Here is a 21,592-nt window from a genome sequence, read left to right as displayed (position 1 = left end):
AGCATGTGCAATATTGCCCACACAACATTTGAAATCTATCTAATAACATCTTTCAAAGTATCAACAAGAGAGATTGTAATATCCTCAAGCCTATCTTTTTGTGCTTGGTGTTTGGAACAAATCTCTATGTTTCCACCTATGAATAATAACTTTCTAAGACTAGTTACAAAATTATATTCTAGGCTTAGCAATTAGGTTTGTTCACTTTCATGCACCATTTTGAAATCTAACTATAATTGGGCATATGCAATGTACATTAGGAAAAAAAGAGAAGCGAAAGCAAGTAATAAGACTTAAGCCCATGTTAATGGTAACTATCGTGACGTAGAAGGAAGAACATTTATCCTATATAGGTTATAAATTAAGAAAAATTATGGCTTATATATCAAAGGACCATCCGTTTCACATGAGATACTTTTTGAAGGATAAAAGCATGAGACCTATAGGCCAAATGGATAATACCTCATGTGCGAGTCATGAGCCATTGGTTGTAACAGCGTCATACTAGATAGAAGACTATCTTTACAACTATGGGGCTCCTCTTGCCTGTACATCAATTTGATGTAGAAGGAAGGGCATCGTTGGTCCTACATTGGTTATAAATCAAGAAAGACTCTAATTTATATGTGAAGGGACCATCCTTTCTACATGAGGCATCTTTTGAGGGACAAAATTATGAAGCCCACAGATCAGAACGGACAATACCTCATGTGCCGAACCATGAGCCTTTGACCGCAATAGTAACAACTCCCAATAACTTATCAATTGAGACAACTAACATCTTAGAAAAAATAAAAATAAAAAAAAGGAATCATGTTCTACTTTTTTACTCAAAATGCAGAAATCAAATTTTTTTAATTTTTAATTTTTAATTTTTTTAATCTAAATTTTTATTTTTTTCACGTATTATAGATATTATCATCATCATTACCACCACTTTTATAGCCTCCATTTCTTTCTCCATTTGTACATCCTTTCTTTTCATTATACGAAAACTCAAGTGCTTTCATCCACGTTATTCAAATCTGTTTCATCTTCTCTTCTATATTATTATCATAGTTATCATTACCATTGTCATCATCATCTTTGCAACATCCATCTTCAATACTATCTTGCCCCCTCTCCCATCTTTCTTCAACTCCTCTCCTACTTATTGGTCATAAACATGATCCCTTTTTCAACATCATTCAAATTGCAAAATTTCTCTCTATTGCTACCACTTAGAACTCCCTCCCCTTCTCTGCTTTACTCTCTTCCAAACCCCCCCCCCCACCTTCTTCCTTCCTACCACCCCTAATCTCTATCTCTGTCTTAAAACTAACAACCCTCTCTTCTTATATGGCTTTACTCTATCATTGTAACCTTTGGCCGAGAATAGAAGAACAAAGGAGGTGATCAGGGAAGTTAGTAGAACTTTTAAAGATTTGCTTAGTTATTTTCATGATTTTTATTTTCAATTCATAAAATAAAATAGTTTATTTTTTGAAAATGTGCTTATATGCTAGTGTGCTCTAGCTTAAGATATTATTTAATTTGATTTTTTTAAATTCCCACTATGATAGACCACAAGTTTTTTCTTTCTATATTTATGTCTTAAAAAGATAAACAAATGAATGTCATGAACTTATAAGAACGTTGATCAAAACTTTCAAAGTCAATTTTACCACCTCTTGAGCACCAATTATAATGTCTTTTATAATGACCTTCACCTAAATAAATAAAGATTTGTCTCAACTATCAGGATGGTAATAGATAGATTATAACTAGCTTCTCATAATTATTCTTGTAAATGTTAAAATTTGCATGGCTGATTGTCTTTTCTAGCTTCCCTCTAGTTTGTTAAGGTAATAAATTATGAAGTATTATAGTTAGTAACTTTATTAATCAAACCAAAAGTGTGTGAACACTCATTACAGTAACCAAATGTAAACAGTACTTATATCATATTTATCCAAGCTTGAATACTTAGAGATGCATCAACTAAAGCATGAATCCAAAATCTTTGATGTGTGTGATCATTTAGAAGGCAACACTTGTTCAATTATTCCTTTATACATTTTCTGCATCATCTATCAAAAATTAGTGTTAAGAGAATTGAACTCTATCTTCTATCATTTTATATCTTATACTCTTCATCAACCTCCAACAATGAACATGTGTGACAATAAAAACTAATTATTCATTTTAATCATCGCACTTAATATTGTTTTATTCCATAGCTATTATTTGTTAGATTGCATTTAACCTCTAATTCAAGTAGCCCCTCTTCTCCAAGAAAGTTTATTTTGGTAGGATACCTTGGCATAGGCGGCTAGTAGGCTTCGGTCTCCTTTATTTACAAATACAACAAAAAAATGCCTTTGTAACCAACATTGGCATATGATACCTCTATAACATTGAAAGGACTTCTTACACTATCAATCATCAAAGGGCTTATACCTTGCAATTTTTTATGAATTGATTTCAACTTTAGTGCAAATTTCTTCTTCCTTTTCCCCGGTTGTCCTCCCACCAATACTCGTGGGGTTGTGACTCTTTGACAATCCTTGGAAGTCTATACTTAGTAACATCATTTCTTGTGAAATCCAAAAATTGTGATTCCCTTTTAGACTAATAAAGTATTCTACGTATTATTGAAGATTTGCTAAGTCATTAGCTTTGCTTGTTCTTTGGCATAAGAGAAGACTATCTATTAGATGAATAGATAAAAAATAGCTTTAATTAATGAAATCACATGATTGGCAATATTTTTTTTGAGATTAAAAAAGATTAGTTCTTATCTTTTTTTACTCTATTTTAATCCCACCTTTAGGGGGTAAACTTCCATTGGAACTATTTCCTTGCACAAGTGATAAGAAGTCATGTTTTCTCTCCAAGCAAATATTCAATTATGTGACTCTATAACATTACTTGACTACCATACTAATCTTATTCGACTTGATGCATAATTCAGTGTAGGGGTAAAATGATAATTTTAAAACTTTTTCAAAATTACGATTTTACAGTAGAAAATATTAATTAATCTAATTAATTAATATATGTTTACCCTACACTAGGATCTAAATATGATATACAACATGTATGTATTTAAATTTAAAATTCGAATTTGAACAGTAAATACTTTACTGTAATGTGTTTAGAACACAATACCTTTGAGCGGGTAGTAGATTGCCGCAATCTGATCATCGTCGGAGAGTCTGATCGTTACGACACAACCACATAGCACGTCTGGCCTCTGCGGATCTTCCACACGAGGCTCCCGATCTGATCGAATCCTCACGAGTGCTAGCTCGTTGTAGAGCCCTTTCGACGGTCGATGCTGATCGAACTCCTTCGATCGATGTCTGCCGATTCTTTGGATGCTCCGGATCATCAGCAGACATGCTTGAGAGGATGTTAAAGATCTCTCTAAAATTTGGTGGGCTCACGACACTCGTAGCTCACCTTCTCACTTCCCGAATCCCAGGCTGAAACCCTAGGATACATTAAGAAAAACTCTGCATCCTTTTTTCTTTCTTTTCTTTCTTTTTCTCTCAGAAGGTTTTGGACCTTCACCTCACGCAGAAGGTTCCTCACACCCCAAACTTTCTCTCCAAAAAATTCTACGCATGCCCCACCTTTCTCCTCTTTTTAAAACAACGTTGAATGTGTCTTATCCACGTGAGAGGATAAAGATAAGTGGTTGCACATTTGAATTCAAATCGAGTTTGAATTCAAATGCAAACCAACTCATCCCTATCCACTTATGGTGTGAGAAGAGAAGGGCGTGGACTTTTTGTGCATGGAAATATTTCATGAGAAATCTTTTCTCGTGTAAGTTATGTGGTGCACAAGATGGATAAGCATGAAGGCACAAGAGATAAGTTATCCATTCAAATTCAAACATGCTTTGAATTTGAATGGTTAACTAATCAGCTTTATCCATCCATATGGCGCACAAATATAGGTGTGGGGAGGGCTTTGCATGAGAAAAAATTCATGAGAAATTCCTTCTCGTGAATTCAAATGGGCGCAGTGGATGTGAGGTGGCGTAGGGAGTTTGGGTCAAGGTGATTTCATTATTTAAACCAACCTAATTGAACCAAATAAGTTAGGCCCAATTAGACTAATTTAAACTCAACTTAATTAGGTTTAATTAGGCTCAATAAAATCTTAATCCAATCTGAAATTGATTAAGCCCAACCCCTGATCAAATCAGAGACCAAACCATCTCGACGATTAGGTCAACTCTTAACCTAATCGGGTCAAACCCAACTGAATCCAATTCAATTGGACTTGATCCAAAACTAATTACTCAATCAAATTGAGTTAATTAGTGATCAAATCATTAATTAAACCTCTCATAAATATTGAGTCTAAATTCGATGGGCAATCGGGTATCAAAGTCCATCAATATGAAACCTTGATCGAAGAGTCCCAAACCAGTGGGACTCTTGACCCCGGTACCCAAAATGTATGAGACTTGTGATCAGAGAATCCTGATTCTTGATCACAGAGTTCCAGACATGTAGGACTCATAGTCTATGAATATTAGGACTCTTCATCAGCCATCAGATCAGATAGGAACCTCTAATATGTGTGACCTCGCAGGTTCGAACCTAAGCCGGTAGCACAGGAACCAATTCCTGTACTAATCGAAGTGACCATCTAGCAATGGTACCCGACGATCGGATAGGTCGAATAGTCGCAATCGCAACACTCAGAACCTACATGAATATGGTTATTGTATAATTCATCCTTTTTGACCTCTGTGTTTAGGACGACTCAGGGTTAAACTGTTAACCCTGATTAGATCATCCGAGTCATGCTCAACTCAATCAGTCCTGTGACTCCTCACTAGGACTACCCTGGCCAAGATTTTACTAAATTGAAACATGACTGTACACAGCTCCTGAAATGGAGTGATCAATCCCATCTTGACACACGCACCAACAAGTCAAGTACTTGACTACACCCAGCAGCCTTCTGTCACTGAATTAGAAATTCAGGTAGTCTAGTGCTAAGTGCAGTGAGTTACTTGCAAGTCACCGTGGCAATCTCAGATCGGAGGGACATTTATACCCATATCCCATCGGAGCAAATCTTGATAGCAGAGATAGCTCTGGAGTCGGTCACGTTCAGTACAGATTACCCTTACATCTCATCTGTATGCCATACCAGTGTCTCCACACTCCTTGATTAAGAGGACAACCAACCTATATGGCACACAACGACTATGCTCGATAAACATTGTTGTCCTTGATAACAATGTATCATTTGGTCACGAACATGTTTAAGGACTAAACGACAAATCCTCTTTTGTCGAGTCTAAATAGTCCTAAGGACTTCATCACAACACAGGAGTTCATTAGAAGATGATAATTTGTGATGAAAATTATCAAAATAATTTTTATTTATTTATAATTTATATACTAATACAATAAAGAGCACAAACGTCAACAGACTGACGATTGACTTTGGGACACTATTCCCAACAATCTCCCACTTGGTCTAAAACCAATCGGTGCAGTATCTAATACCCATCTTCGACTTGAAGTCGTTGAACTCTTTCACCGCAATGGCTTTAGTGAATGGGTCGGTCAGGTTCTCCTTTCCGTCGATCTTCTGAAGGTCGACATCACCTCGATCCATGATTTTTCGGATGAGATGGTAGCGGTGCAGAATATGCTTCATCCGCTGGTGTGCCTTCGGTTCCTTCGCCTGAGCAATGGCTCCAGAGCTGTCACAGTAGAGCAGAACTGGATCAATAAGGGAGGGTGCTACTCCGAGCTCGATGATGAATTTTCTCAGCCACCACTTCTTTGGCAGCATCTGATGCAGCGACATACTCCGCCTTGTAAACTGAATCAGCCACTGTGTGCTGCTTGGAACTCTTCCAGCAGACAGCCCCACCATTAAGGGTAAAAATAAATTCCGACACACTCTTGCTGTCATCGTGATCAGACTGAAAATTAGAGTCTGTAAATCCTATAAGTCTCAAGTCTGATTCCCCATAAACAAATCACTGGTCCTTAGTATTTCTTAAATACTTCAGGATGATTTTAACAACCTTTCAATGATTTTCTCCTGGATCAGATTGGTATCTACTCACTACCCCTAGTGAGTATGCTACATCTGATGTGTACATGTCATGACGTACATGATAGATCTCACTACTGAAGCATATGGAATTCTACCCATACGCTCTCTCTCTTGAGGTATTGACGGACAATCCCTCTTCGAGAGAGAAATTTCATGGCCTATCGGTAGATAGTCTTTCTTGAAATTCTCCATGCTGAACTTTTTCAGCATAGTATCAATGTACGTGGACTGGGATAAGCCAAGCAACCTTTTAGATCTATCCCTATAGATCCTCATCCCTAGGATGTAGGAAGCTTCTCCCAGATCCTTCATGGAGAATTGTGACGACAGCCAAATCTTTATTCTTTGTAATGCAGGGACATCATTCCCGATTAAGAGAATGTCATCCACATATAATACAAGAAATACCACTATTGAACCATTAGCCCACTTATAAATGCAGGGCTCTTCTCCGTTCTTAACGAAGCCATACGTCTTGATCGTCCTATCAAAATGTATGTTCTAACTCCGGGATGCCTGCTTAAGTCCATAAATGGACCTCTGTAGCCTGCACACCTTAGACTCATCTGTGGATGTGAATTCTTTAGATTGTATCATATACACCTCTTCGTCCAGCTCTCCGTTTAGAAAAGCTGTCTTCACATCCATCTGCCAGATTTCATAGTCCAGATGGGCAGCTATCGCAAGCATAATCCGAATGGATTTGAGCATTGTCACATGAGAAAATGTCTCGTCATAGTCTATACCATAACATTGACGGTATCCCTTAGCAACCAGACGAGCTTTATAGGTCTCCACCTTTCCGTCTGCGCCCTCTTCCCTTGAAGACCCACTTACACCTTATGGGTTTTACTCCTTCAAGTGGGTCAACCAATGTCCACACATCGTTGACCTTCATGGACTCCATTTCGGATTTCATGGCCTCTAGCCATTTCTTAGAGTCAGGTCTTTGCATTGCATCCATGTAGGTGATCGGATCCTCATCGTTTTCATCAAGTTCGATTGGATCGCCGTTCCAGACCAAGAAACCATAGTATCTGTCCGGTTGACGTGGTACTCTACCAAATTGTCTTAAGGGTGTAGGAACAATGGGCTTCGAATCTGATCTAATCAAATTCGATTCAGGTTCAGCTATTTGTGTCGATTTTTTCACCTGTCGAACTTCCTCAAGTTCGACCTTAGAGGCAACAGTCCCTTTACCAAGGAACTTCTTTTCTAAAAAGATTGCCTTAAGGCTGACAAACACCTTTTGCTCATCAGCTAGGTAGAAATAATACCCTTTGGTCTCTTTTGGGTACCCTATGAAATTATACTTGTCAGACCTAGGTTTAAACTTATCCGTAATTAAACGTTTAACATAAGTCGGACCCCCCCAAATCCTAAGATGCGAGAGTACTAGCTTACGTTCTATCCATAACTCATATGGCATTTTGGTTACAGACTTACTCGGAACCCTATTTAGAAGGTAACAAGCCGATTCGAGCGCATACCCCTAGAGAGAGATCGACAGACCAGCAAACCCCATCATGGATCGGACCATGTCCAACAAGGTCCGATTCCTCCTTTCAAACACACCATTATGCTGTGGTGTTCCAAGAGGAGTCCACTGAGAGAGAATCCTATTCTTCTCTAAATATGTCAGAAACTCATTGGAAAGATATTCACCTCCTCGATCAGATCGAAGAGTTTTAATACACTTCTCAGTTTATTTTTCTATCTCATTTTGGAATAGTTTGAACATTTCAAACGACTCTGACTTATGCTTCATTAAATAGACATACCCATACCTCGATAGGTCGTCTGTGAAGGTTATGAAGTAGAAATATCCACCTCTTGCACTTGAGCTCATGGGTCCACATACATCAGAATGTACCAGATCCAAGAGTTCACTGGCTCGCTCACCTTTTCCAGTAAAAGGTGACTTGATCATCTTTCCAAGAAGATAGGACTCACAGATTGGAAGTGATTCACAATCACCAACTTCAAGAATTCTTTCTTGAGCCAACCTGTTTATCCTGTTCTTATTGATATGACCTAGCCTACAGTGCCAAAGGTAGACTTCTGACAGATTTTCTATTCTAGGATATTTACCGGAGGTTTGAACCATATTAATAGGCTGTGACAGTAAGTAAATTCCATTATTTAGTTATCCAACAAATATTGTAACACCATTCAAAATGATATTGCAAATATTTTTTTTTATTAAAAATTGATAACCGTATATGGCCAAAAAGCCTACAGAAATAATATTTAATAAAAAGCTTGGATAATAGTGACATTCACTCAGAATTACATTACGAGAATTGATTACAAGGTTCATGATTCCTAAAGCTAGAACTGGAACTTTGCTTCCATCTCCAACATTCAGGAACCTCTCGCCATCATCAAATCTCCTATTGACCTGTAGACCCTTCATCGAATTACAAATATGATAAGGGCTTCTGGTATCTAATACCCAGGCAGTAGTATCACAAATAAAAAAATTGTAAGGTATTATCATATAATTATCTTGCTTCTTCTTCGGTCTGTTTGGGTCCAGGGAGGCAATGTATAGAGGACAGTTCCTCTTCCAGTGCCCCTGCTTCTTGCAAAAGAAGCACTCCGCCTGGCTCTGGTCGGGCTTGCGCTTCTTGGTCTGACCCTGTGCAGACGTCCCAGCATGCGGCTGCACCTTCTTGTTCTTCTTTTTTTATTCTTCTTCCCTTTCTTAAAGGATCGACGACCAGAAGAAGACCCTCCCACAACATTCACCGACTCCTTATGGAGCTGGTGGTCCTTCTCAAAGTTCTGCAGCAACCCCAACAAGCCGTGATAGTTTACTGCAGGCTTTGTCATTCGAAAATGAGTAAGGAAGGGGAGGAAGGACTTGGGTAATGAATTAAGGATCGCATTCTTACCGAGCTGCTCGTGCAAGGGAAAGTCCAGTTTACTTAGGTGCTCAATCATTTTGATCATGTACAATACATGATCGGTGATTGAGGCCCCATCCCTCATCTGAGCATTGAAAATGGCACAACTAGTTTTGTGCCTTTCAACATCGTCAGGCGTGCCAAAGGAGTCGTTCAACATTTGAAGCATCTCCTGCGGCTGGGCATTCTCGAACCTGCGGCTAAACTCATCATTCATTACCGCCAGCATTATGCACCGAACGGTGGTGCGGTCATTGAGCCACTTCTGGTAAGTGTCTCAGACCATCCCTCTAGCATTCGAGGCTGGCTCCTCGGGTGCCGGATCCGTTACTACATAAAGGATCCGCTCATGCTCAAGGATGATTTTTAATTTTCGATACCAGCTATCGAAATTAGGTCCCATGAGATTGTCATTATCTAATAATGATCGGAGCGACAGGATAGTGGCCATAGCTGCATAAAAGAAAATCAGACCTCTATTAGTATATAAATTATTAATACTAAAGACTTGGACTTTAGTCTAAAGTTTCTCTCAATATTTGAACGAACTGGTAGCCTCAACCTTCAATTCGAGAAATTACTTTAATTCCTTAGTGGGTACTAGAATCCACACAGACTACACATGAGCCCAACTTTGGTTGGTCAACCCATGTGCATCTATGGGTAGGTTCATAACCAGTTATTTCTCTAAACAACTTCTAGTAATCAATTTTGCCCTAGAACCTAATCAGTAGGCTTTGGCCTCCACTGAAAAAATCTGGTTAGGTCCAACCATTAACATGACTTGATTTGGTGAATCAGACTAATAAATGATCAGGCCCGACTTTGACCGGCCAACCTGACCACCATCAAAAAGACTGAAACCAAATTATCATACTATGAATGATAATTCCATTAGTCAATAAGCACCAAGCCTTGGGCCTCCAATGATTATTAAACTAATAGACTCATTATCACTCACTTAATGGGAGGCTATGACTTAGTTATCACTATAACTTAATCATTTTAGGGACCTAATAATTTTGAGAATTTTATTATGTGAAGGAAGAGAAGAAATTAACCAGCCAATTTCAATCCTCCCACTGACTTCACCAAGTCCGATTAAAAAGGATTTAATTAAAGCTGGCATTAGGAGCACCTAAATCAGTCACACTGATTTACCTAATGACATGGGTGAGTCCTAATCACTAAGTGATCTAATCAAAATCTAACTCACCAGATTGGTCAGGTAAGTGAGATCAGTGGTGGGGATAAGTCATTAACTCGTCAGAGATCGAATCAATGCGAGTAGCTCCCACTTAAGAATCACTGGTCAAACTGTCAAACTTATCTTAGACACTAACCGATTCATTAGTTTTAATTTGATCAACTTAGTAAATAGGGTTCCACCGCGTAGCCATGAATTAAGTCCATCTTGGTCTAGTTAAAGACATGGACTCATTCAACTACAACTATTGGAGTTGAGTCTAGAGTGTCCTTGACCTAATCTAATTCAACTTTTGATTAGATTTGACCAATTACTCTAATTTAGTCTATTTCTTTAAGCTAACCTTAGGTCTAACCCAATTATGGATCTAATCCATCTAACCCATTGACCCACAAATTTATGCAATTGTCTTAGGTCTTAATTCATAATTCTAGACCAACTTGACAACACTTAATTCTTTTAATTAAGTATTTGGGCTGATGGGTCAAGGTTTGGCTTTTCGAAAATAATTTTTAAATTTGAAAGGTTTTATTTTCTGTTCATCAAATATGTTGACTCATTTCATAAATAGATCAGCACATTTCATAAATAGCAATCCTATTACTAATTACATAACAGAAAATAACTCAATCAAAATAAATCATGAATATTCCTTTAGATCTAATCTAACACATTCATGATAAATTTTACAATTGAACCTTTACAATTAAATCCTTTCGCTGCTTCATCTGCATGGGATATAATTGTAGCGGCACCCCTACCATCATAGGAGATCCCATCGAATGGGAGGAGGGAGCCTTTAAACCCTACTTTTCTCCTATGATCGGACGGCCATGGCAACCAACCCAATTCGATTACTTGCTACTTGGATCAAGTATATCTAAATATACCAATTTCAAAATTTAAATTTCAAATTTTAAATTTTAAATTTTAAATTTTAAACAAATTTCAAATTTCAAATTTTTGAATTTCAAATTTTAAATTTTAAATTTTGAATTTCAAATTTTAAATTTCAACCAAATTTCAAATTTTAAATTTTAAATTTTAAATTTTTAAAATTTTAAATTTTAAATTTTAAATTTTAAAATTTAAATTTTAAATTTTGAATTTCAAACTTTTGAATTTTGAATTTCAAACAACTTTCAAAATTTAAATTTTAAATTTTGAATTTTAAATTTTAAATTTAAACTTTTAGATTACAACTTAATCTACGCATGCAAATTCATATATCATATCTTAGAACCTGCTCTGATACCATTTGATGCGTAATTCAGTGCAGGGATAAAATGATAATTTTAAAACTTTTTCAAAATTATGATTTTACAGTGAAAAATATTAATTAATCTAATTAATTAACATGTATTTATCCTACACTAGGATCTAAATATAATATATAGCATGCATGCATTTAAATTTGAAATTCAAATTTAAACAGTAAACACTTTACTGTAATATGTTTAGAACACAATACCTTTGTGCGGGTAGTAGATCGCCGTAATCTGATCACCGTCGGAAGAGTCTGATCATCACGATACAGTCACACAGTATGTCTGGCCTCTGTGGTTCGTCCACATGAGGCTCCCAATCTGATCGACTCCTCACGAGTGCTAGCTCGTTGTAGAGCCCTTTCGACGGTCGATGCTGATCGAACTCCTTCGATCGATGTCTGTCGATTCTTTGGATGCCCCAGATCGTCAGCAGACATGCTTGAGAGGATGTTGAAGATCTCTCTAAAATTTGGTGAGCTCACGACACTCGTAGCTCACCTTCTCACTTCCCGAACCCTAGGCTGAAACCCTAGGATACACTAAGAAAAACTCTGCATCCTTTTTTCTTTCTTTTCTTTCTTTTTTTCTCGGAAGGTTTTGGACCTTCACCTCATGCAGAAAGGTTCCTCACACCCCAAACTTTCTCTCCAAAAAATTCTACACACGCCCCACCTTTTTCCTCTTTTTAAAACAACGTCGAACGTGTCTTATCCGCGTGAGAGGATAAAGATAAGTGGTTGCACATTTGAATTCAAATCGAGTTTGAATTCAAATGCAAACCAACTCATCCCTATCCACTTATGGCGTGAGAAGAGAAGGGCGCGGACTTTTTGTGCATGGAAATGTTTCACGAGAAATCTTTTCTCGTGTAAGTTATGTGGCGCACGAGATGAATAAGCATGAAGGTACAAGAGATAAGTTATCCATTCAAATTCAAACACGCTTTGAATTTGAATGGTTAACTAATTAGCTTTATCCATCCATATGGCACACAAATATGGGCGTGGGGAGGGCTTTGCATGAGAAAAAATTTATGAGAAATTTCTTCTCGTGAATTCAAATGGGTGCAGTGGATGTGAGGTGGCGTAGGGAGTTTGGGTCAAGGTGGTTTCATTATTTAAACCAACCTAATTGAACCAAATAAGTTAGGCCCAATTAGACTAATTTAAATCCAACTTAATTAGGCTTAATTAGGCTCAATAAAATTCTAATTAAATCAGAAATTGATTAAGCCCAACTCCTGATCAAATCAGAGACCAAACCATCTCGACGATTAGGTCAACTCTTAACTTAATCGGATTAAACCCAACTGAATCCAATTCAATTGGACTTGATCCAAAAATAATTACTCAATCAAATTGAGTTAATTAGTGATCAAATCACTAATTAAATCTCTCATAAATATTGAATCCAAATCTGATGGGCAATTGGATATCAAAGTTCATCAATATGAAATCTTGATCGAAGAGTCCCAAACCAGTGGGACTCTTGACCCCGATATCCAAAATGTGTGGGACTTGTGATCAGAGAATCCTGATTCTCGATCACAGAGTCCCAGACACGTAGGACTCATAGTCCACGAATATTAGGACTCTTCATCAGCCGTCAGATCAGATAGAAACCTCTAATATGTGTGACCTCGCAGGTTCGAACCTAAGCCGGTAGCACAGGAACCAATTCCTGTACTAATCGAAGTGACCATCTAGCAATGGTACCCAACGACCGGATAGGTCGAATAGTCGCAATTGCAACACTCAGAATCTACGTGAATATGGTTACTGTATAATTCATCCCTTTTGACCCCTGTGTTTAGGACGACTCAGGATTAAACTATCAATCCTGATTAGATCATCCGAGTCGTGCTCAACTCAATCAGTCCTGTGACTCCTCACTAGGACTACCCTGGCCAAGGTTTTGCTAAATTGAAACATGACTGTACACAGCTCCTGAAATGGAGTGGTCAATCCCATCTTGACACACGCACCGACAAGTTAAGTACTTGACTACACCCAGCAGCCTTCCGTCACTGAATTAGAAATTCTGGTAGTCCAGTGTCTAAGTGCAGTGAGTTGCTTGCAAGTCACCGTGGCGGTCTCAGATCGGAGGGACATTTATATCCATATTCCATCGGAGCAAATCTTGACAGCAGAGATAGCTCCGGAGTCGGTCACGTTCAGTGCAGATGTACCCTTACATCTCACCTGTATGCCATACCAGTGTCTCCACACTCCTTGGTTAAGAGGACAACTAACCTATATGGCACACAACGACCTATGCTCGATAAACATTATTGTCCTTGGTAACAATGTATCATTTGGTCGCGAACAGGTTTAAGGACTAAATGATAAATCCTCCTTTGTCGAGTTTAAATAGTCCTAAGGACTTCACCACAACATAGTAGTTCATTAGAAGATGACAATTTGTGATGAAAAATGCTAAAATAACTTTTATTTATTTATAATTTATGTACTAATACAATAAAGAGCACAACCGTCAACAGACTGACGATTGGTTTTGGAACACTATTCCCAACACGACTACACAAGTTTAATGTTGTTATTACATATCCAACAGAATATTAAGGTTATGCGAATTTAAAATTTTGCAAGTATTAATCTTGAAAATATATATTTTTTTTACAAGAAAACATGCTTCAAACCACCATCTAATTTATTGAATAATGAATTTAAAATAATATAGATAAGATTTGAAATCCAAGTCATTGATTTTTAATTATCAGTATTTTATCAACTGAATTAATTGGCACTCTTAAATCATGATGTTTCTGAAACAAATGATGAATGTTACACCAGAGAAAGGGAAAACACATGGAAGCCTCTACTTGGAATGTAATTCTCTTGAAGTAGATATGAGAAACCCCACAAAACCATCATTAAAAATTTTATGTAAAGATTATTATTTTATTATTATTTTTTAAAATGGTGCGTTTCTCTTCTTAGACCTGGTTTCCTGGGCCGGGGTCTACCAGAACTGGTTAATTCAGGTTCAAGCAACAGGCGACGGATATGCGGCCCATAATTGTAAAAGACTTACAAAAAAAATCTTTTATCTAAATAATTTTTTAAAAAAATTATTTATAAAAATAATATAGTTTTTAATTTATTTATCAAATTAATATAAATTTTATAAAATATCATTCAAAATAACGTTTTACCACCTCTTTTCCACCTTTTTTTTTTCACGTGGACGACAAAAAAAAATTTATTTCAAATGATGAGTTTAATTATTAATTCTCTAAAAAAAATAAAAATTATAATTTTAAATTTAAAAAAAATAAAAATTATAATTTTGATTCAAATAAAAATCATCATTTCAAATTAGTATCTTCATTTTAAATTATTTTTTTAAAAAAATATTTGAAAAAATAAAAATTGATGTAAAAAAAATAAAAAAATACCATAAAAAAGAAAAAAAGGAAAAGAATTGAAAAAAATAAAAATTATAATTCTAAATTTTAAGAAAATAAAAATTTTAATTTTAATTCAAATAAAAATCATCATTTCAAATTATAATCCCCTTTTCAAATTAATTTTTTTAAAAAATATCCCAAAAAATATTAAAAAATAAAAAAATAAAAAAATACCATAAAAAAGAAAAAAATAAAAAAAATGAGAAAAAAATAAAAATTATAATTATAAATTTAAAAAAATAAAAATTTTAATTTTAATTCAAGTAGAAAACATCATTTCAAATTACTTTCTTTATTTCAAATTAATTTTTTTAAAAAATATCCTAAAAATAAAATATCTTAAAAATTAAAAAAAATAAAAAATATCATAAAAATGAAAAAAATAAAATTTATAATTTTAAATTTAAAAAATAAAAAATTTTAATTTTAATTCAAATAAAAAATATCATTTCAAATTACATTCCCTATTTCAAATTATTTTTTTAAAAAAATATCCCAAAAAAATATCTTAAAAAATTAAAATAATATAAAATACCATAAAAAATAAAAAAAATAAAAAAATAAAAATTATAATTTTAAATTTAAAAAAATAAAAAATTTAATTTTAATTTAAATAAAAAATATCATTTCAAATTACTTTCCATATTTCAAATTAATTTTTTTAAAAAAATATCTCAAAAAAATTTTATTTTTTTAAATTTAAAATTATAATTTTTATTTTTTTCTTATTTTTTTTATAGTATTTTTTATTTTTTTTATTTTTTAAAGTATTTTTTATGATATTTTTTTAAAAAGTTAATTTGAAAAAGAGATTGTAATTTGAAATGATGATTTTTATTTGAATTAAAATTAAAATTTTTATTTTTTTAAAATTTAAAATTATAATTTTTATTTTTTTAAATTTTTTTAATAGTATTTTTTATTTTTTTATATTAATTATTATTTTTTTAAATATTTTTTTGAAAAAATAATTTAAAATGAGAATACTAATTTGAAATGATAATTTTTTTTTCATCTGAAAAAAAGTGGTGACATAAAAATTATAAAATATTAAATGATGTTTTATAGAATTTATATTAATTTAATAAATAAGTTAAAAATTATATTATTTTTATAAATATATTTTTTTAAAAATTATTTAGGCAAAGGATTCTACAAAAAAGACTATAAAACTAAAATCGTACTCCCCCTGTCCCCTTGTTGCGGGTGCCAACAGTGGGGCGGCTTCACCGTTAACACTTCCCATTCCATTTCCCGTACTATTCCTTTCTCTAGATTCCATGCGATCGATGACCTAGGGTTCCAAAATATCCCCCCAGGCTCTAGATTTCGGTGTCGCCGTGGAGAAAACCCTCAACCATCCTCTCCCCCCAACTTGCTTCCGACGAATTGAGAGATTCGTCTTGTTTCGATCGTGGGATCCCGACTGCCTTTCCCCTCTCTCTCTGAATCTAACGTGTGTCTTGCTGTTTTTCTCGTTTAAACTATTTATCGATCCAAAGTCTTGTATTTGGTGGTCTCTTTGTGATTCCAAGGTCGTCTGTTCCATAGCAAAAGCTTGAGGGAGACGCCATGAATTCCGAAGTGTGCGAGCTTAAGGAACTGGTGAGATTCTGATCTTGGTTCGATCTAGGCTATATTTATATTCAAGATTTGATTTTGTTTATGCTGTTTCAAGTGGAACTCTTTATTAAAATGCCTTTAATATGAATTGTAAATTCTCTCTCTCCCCTTTTTTTTTTTAAAAATTGTGTTTCTAACTTGCTGTTTGCATAATCGCTAATGAAGTATCTCTGCGTGTTGTGAGGAAAAGTTGATTCTGTTTACTTTTTAGCGTGACAATTCATTGCTTTTCAAGTACAATTGTTGTTACAATTATTGTACTTTGCTGACCGGTTGTAAAATTTTTGGATGTAGGAGGTGGAGCACTTTGAGATCCGAGAAGTCTTGCGCTGTAAGTGTACTACTTTCAACTGTGAATTACTATATGTACCCACTTTTCTTTTATATCTTTGCTGATCGTTATAGTTCTACTTGACACAAAAGAATGAAAAACCGATAGAGAATTTTCAATGCAACAGTAGTGCCTCTCAGTTTTTTGTTTTTTGTTTCATTCAGTTCCTCAAAGCTGCCCCTAATTGTGCTATAGACTGCTTAGCTTACACATTAGTAGTGCCTTTCAGGCCCCTAATTGCTGTGTTTTTTAGTTCCCATTTTTCATTACATTTCTTCCTGATTAAATGTGTGAAGCTGTCTGCAGGTATTCTGCACACTATTATATTTCACAGGGCATTAGGTCTCATTCGGCCAAAAGCCATTGACTGCGAACTTTTTGAAATCACTTATGTAAGTAATGGTTAAGGTTTCAAATAGCTGCTCACCCTGAATGGAATTTTTAAAGTTGCATGTAACTGATTGTCATTCTGATGTATCTATTACTATGAATTTGTTGAAGGTTGATAGTATTTGATCATGCTTAAACATTGAAATTATCTCTTGTGAGGTACTCTGTGCAAGTATTACAGCTTGTGGTGTTTAAAATAATTTCCTGATTTGAAAATTATTTCTTCCTTCTAATTTTTTCTTCTGTATAGATTCTTGGAACAGATGATTCAGAAAAGGAACTTGGCATTGGACAAAATAGCAAATATTCTAGCTCTTTCCCCAGCCTTTTTAGGGTGTTTGACTAATTTCAGATGTTGCAACAGGAGTGTTTCCAATGCTTCCTTTTAATAGAGCATAATAGAGCATTTTTATACTTTCATTAATGCATTTGAATAGTTTTTGGTTGTCATGGTATCTTGACAGATACAATTGTCAATTCTTGATCTTAAATAACACTAGAAAATGTGGTCATAAGCATGCGTAATATTATTCTCCCTCATGATAATAATATGAAACATCAGATGTTGTGAAGATTTACATGCTCGCTCCCACATGCACAAAAAGGTCTAATGAAATGGTTGCGTGATTCTTGGCCTGAGAACCTCATGATTCAACTATACTTCTATGGTTTGGGCTCCATCTCATGTGCACTTATTTTGTTATGGTAGATTAAAATTAAGAAAGAACTTTTGTGTTTGTACTTTGCAGCATGTAAAGTTGAATTTTCATCCTCTGCCTTTTTATGCCAGACTTAGTGATTTTGTCATTTTAGTGTAACTTGTGCATGTTTGATTATTTTAATTGAAAAATATCAATGCTTAAACAAAACAGTGTACTTCAACGAGTTTTGTTCAGAAAGTGGTTCAATACTTGCTTACACAATTTGAAGTACCAGACTGCTACATAAGGCCCTGTTAGGATGCTGGACCAATAAGATCTTCCTTAGAAGAAAACTGTTGTAAAAACACACCAGAAATGAGGTCTTTAGATGAGTTTGTGGAAGCTGGGAAAAGAACTAATCCATACTTTTAGGGATCACTAAATACTTTCCTTTCAATTTCTTTGTTTTTGGACTTTTTGGGGATTGTATACAGGTTTATGTTTCTGTTCTGGGATTTCTGGATTGTTGTCCAGCTTGTCTTGGGCCCGCATGGTCCCTACACGTTTCCCTTCTTATAGGCTTCTCTGACCAACCTTCTCAGGCTATCTTAGCCTATGTTCCTTTGTTTCATCTTAATGAAATGTTGGTGGGATTTACACACCCTATTGCTCAAAAATAGGATAACTAAATCCTTTTGCCCGGGATAGGTTTTGCTGTGGCTGCCTGATCTCTCTTAACTGTCCTACTTCTTATGTATCTTTGAAACAACGGTGCTGGCTGAACGATCTGATCAGGCCGATAAGATGTTCGGGCATCCAAAGATGGTTTAAAAAGATAAGATATATTGGCTGAAATGAAACTTTTGGTTGGCAATAAAGTATCTCCTGTACTTAGTCTTGAGCTAAAATTGCAATCACGCTTTGATGCATGCTTTACCAATTCTATTGCTTTACATTTGCCACTGAGTTGTCAATTCTCATACGTACCATGAGAAAGGCATGTGTTATGGTGCACCATATTGTTGAAGAGAGTGACTACAAGGATAAGTGCAATGTCTATTGCCCATTATACTAAAAAAAAGCAACCTTTCTGGTACATATACAAATCTCTGGCTTCTGGGATTTTGAGTGAATGTTTTTCTAGAAATTCAAATTTGATGTATTGGCTAATTAAAATTAACTTTGTGGTTTGCCAAGATTCTTGTGTTCTCTTGTGTATGCTTCTAAGAAATCTAGCATGTTGAACTTACAACTGTTCCTTATTTACATGGTTACTTGTTTCATTGTACTTGATGTTTGTTGAAACCAAACCTTCTGGACTTAGAATACTTTTTGTACAGGTGCAATGTGGAGATGCTGAAGTAGAGAAGAAAATTGAGGAAAAGATTGATGAGTTCATTAATAAAGTGGAGAAACATCCAAACAGGAAGAGCCAGGTTTGTGTTCTTTTCAATTAAATTTAATTTCTATCTCTAATTAACCATGCATATCTAGGAAAGCTATTTGCCAGCAATCTGAGTCTATCCAAAGCCAGTGAATTGAGTGATTGACATACAATAACGGGCTTTTTTGTTATGTTGTTGTGTCTTTCACTCCCTTAATTATCATTTAATATTAAGAGATCCTTACTGTGAGACATTGACATAAGATGTCATTCATTTGAATGACATATATCTGTTATTTTTGACTGCTAGCAACTAAGCTTGGTGCCTATCGGGAAGTCTGTAAAATATTGTACCAGTTATACAACTGTTGGAGCAATTCCTATGTAATCATGTCCTTTTACTCATTTAAGTACAATCTCAAAATTTAGTTATACATAGAAGTATTTAACATCCAGCAGTTTTCAACTAAGGTTGCCAAAATGTTATAAACAAGTAAACTGTTCTACAGCTAGGTGAATTTGAGTTGTTCATCTCCTTTAAGTTATGCATGCATATTGTTTTCATTATCTGTGAGGATACATTATATCTGCATTCTATGGATGTCTTCCCTTCAAGCTTACCTATAACAATGATTGTGCAGATATGTCTATCTTTCTATGAGATCAAGAACAAGCAGTCTACATGGTTCGGTAACAACAAAGTTGAGCGTTTATATTGGGAGCATTGGTATATTTATTTGCATGTGATTAATCCCAAAGCACATGGCAAGTCTCATCACAATAAAGCAACCACAGATCTTGGAGGTAGAGACTCTTTGTTTGATGTACTACTATCATTAATGTCATTGTTGCTTCCTTTTCTACATTTCCCATCTATTTGTTTTGTTAGATAGCTGTCAATTTTTGTATGGATATGCTTGCTGTCCTTTGATTTCAGGAGAAGCTTTGGAACAGAGCACCTCACGACATGCTGCACTGGAGTCATCAATCCGTGAAGTCTTGTTTCAGATAATAAGATTTGTCAATGAGAAGAAGGATCACTTACCTTCGATACCAAATCATGAGGGTATATCATTTCCATATGAAATCACAATTCTGAGGTCTGTGTTTATCTTTATCTCATATCTTATTGTAGCAGTAAAAGTATGACTTCCGTATTAGATGTTTTTGGTCGACATCATGCTGTACCTAATATCTCTTCTTGAAAACTTCTCTACATATTTTCATGTTTTAATTTCTCCCTTAATGTTGTCCAGTTCATCAGATTCTTCCTTTGGGTGGCACACTGATGTGCTCAAGAGGATGTTACAGACCGGGCATCCAACCATGATCAGCTGACCATATATGTGTAAGCTCTCATTGTTTGTCATATTTGTGTGCTATCTTAATTGTTCTCCCACAATATGCTTTTTAAATTTAATCCGTTGTAAAAAAAAAAAAAAATTTAGCACATAAACACCATTCGTGCATCTGATCCAGGATTTTATGGAATACAGTTGACATTGTCTGGGCTCAGGTCTCACAAAGGGAAGTTTGGCGTCTAAGAAATGCTTCTCAATACTTTTGTACAGTCGTTTGAGTTTTAGTCTTGTATATATTGGACATAATATATGAAATAAATGAACTATGAATGCAAAGCAATTGCAGACATGTTCATGAGTGATAACTTTCAGCAATATCTTACATAATATATTTACCAAAAAAACCTTTGTAACTGAGTTGGTTGCAGTATATTTTACTCAGCATCTGTTGGCATGATGAAATTTGTCATCGTGGACCCAGCCATACTGAATGCAGTGATTATGCTTGTTTTGTTTTCTTCTAGCCTCAACATGCATCAAGTGAGTTTCTCGAAAAGAAGAGAAAAAAATAGAAGAAAAAAAAAAGAAACACCATCAAGTGAGGAAAGAACATGATTTCACTTATCTGAGGTGCTGTCTGCTGATTTTTCTTAGAAGTTCTGCTGCTTGATCAACATCAACTTGTGGGAATTTGATTGTGAAAAATCTGGGTGATGATCAGCTATGGTTGGTTCGTTTTCAGCACTGTTGATATTTTGCACCCTAAGTGTGAACTGAGATTTGCTTTACGTTGGCACTGCTTGAGGAATGTGTCTGGGTTAACAGGAGTGCGAGTTGGTGCCAAAGTTGTCAAATTTGTTTACTGCAATGCAGGGAACTCCTGCTTTAGATTTTGGATTGGCATCATTTTTTGTCATCCTTGAAAAAAAAAAAAAATGGTTATAAGAAATGCTTCAGACTTGAGGTGCCTAGTTACACAAACTTCAGAATCTAGTTCATATGTTAGCTAGCTTGTATTAACTCCAAT

At 35.2% G+C, this 21,592-nt stretch overlaps 1 protein-coding gene across 4 annotated transcripts; it reads left to right on the top strand.

Annotated features, from left to right (window-relative positions):
• Positions 1-16,084: 16,084 nt before the first annotated feature.
• Positions 16,085-20,982, top strand: LOC105034788 (autophagy-related protein 101). Of its 4 annotated transcripts, XM_010910071.3 has the most exons (9): positions 16,085-16,309; positions 16,431-16,500; positions 16,813-16,849; positions 17,156-17,241; positions 19,221-19,316; positions 19,906-20,068; positions 20,202-20,364; positions 20,521-20,612; positions 20,761-20,982. In XM_010910071.3, exons 2-8 carry the CDS (start codon positions 16,468-16,470, stop codon positions 20,600-20,602), a joined length of 660 nt encoding a protein of 219 aa, XP_010908373.1. In that variant the 5' UTR covers positions 16,085-16,309; positions 16,431-16,467; the 3' UTR covers positions 20,603-20,612; positions 20,761-20,982. The 4 variants fall into 4 exon arrangements, with proteins under 4 accessions (XP_010908373.1, XP_010908376.1, XP_010908378.1 ...); XM_010910074.3 differs by having other exon boundaries at positions 16,085-16,500; positions 20,202-20,330; XM_010910076.3 differs by having other exon boundaries at positions 16,085-16,500; positions 20,202-20,330; positions 20,744-20,982.
• Positions 20,983-21,592: the final 610 nt, after the last annotated feature.

Source organism: Elaeis guineensis, chromosome 2 (assembly GCF_000442705.2).
Source record: "Elaeis guineensis isolate ETL-2024a chromosome 2, EG11, whole genome shotgun sequence".
NCBI classification, from domain to species: domain Eukaryota; kingdom Viridiplantae; phylum Streptophyta; class Magnoliopsida; order Arecales; family Arecaceae; genus Elaeis; species Elaeis guineensis.
This window is presented reverse-complemented; position numbering and strand designations above follow the sequence as displayed.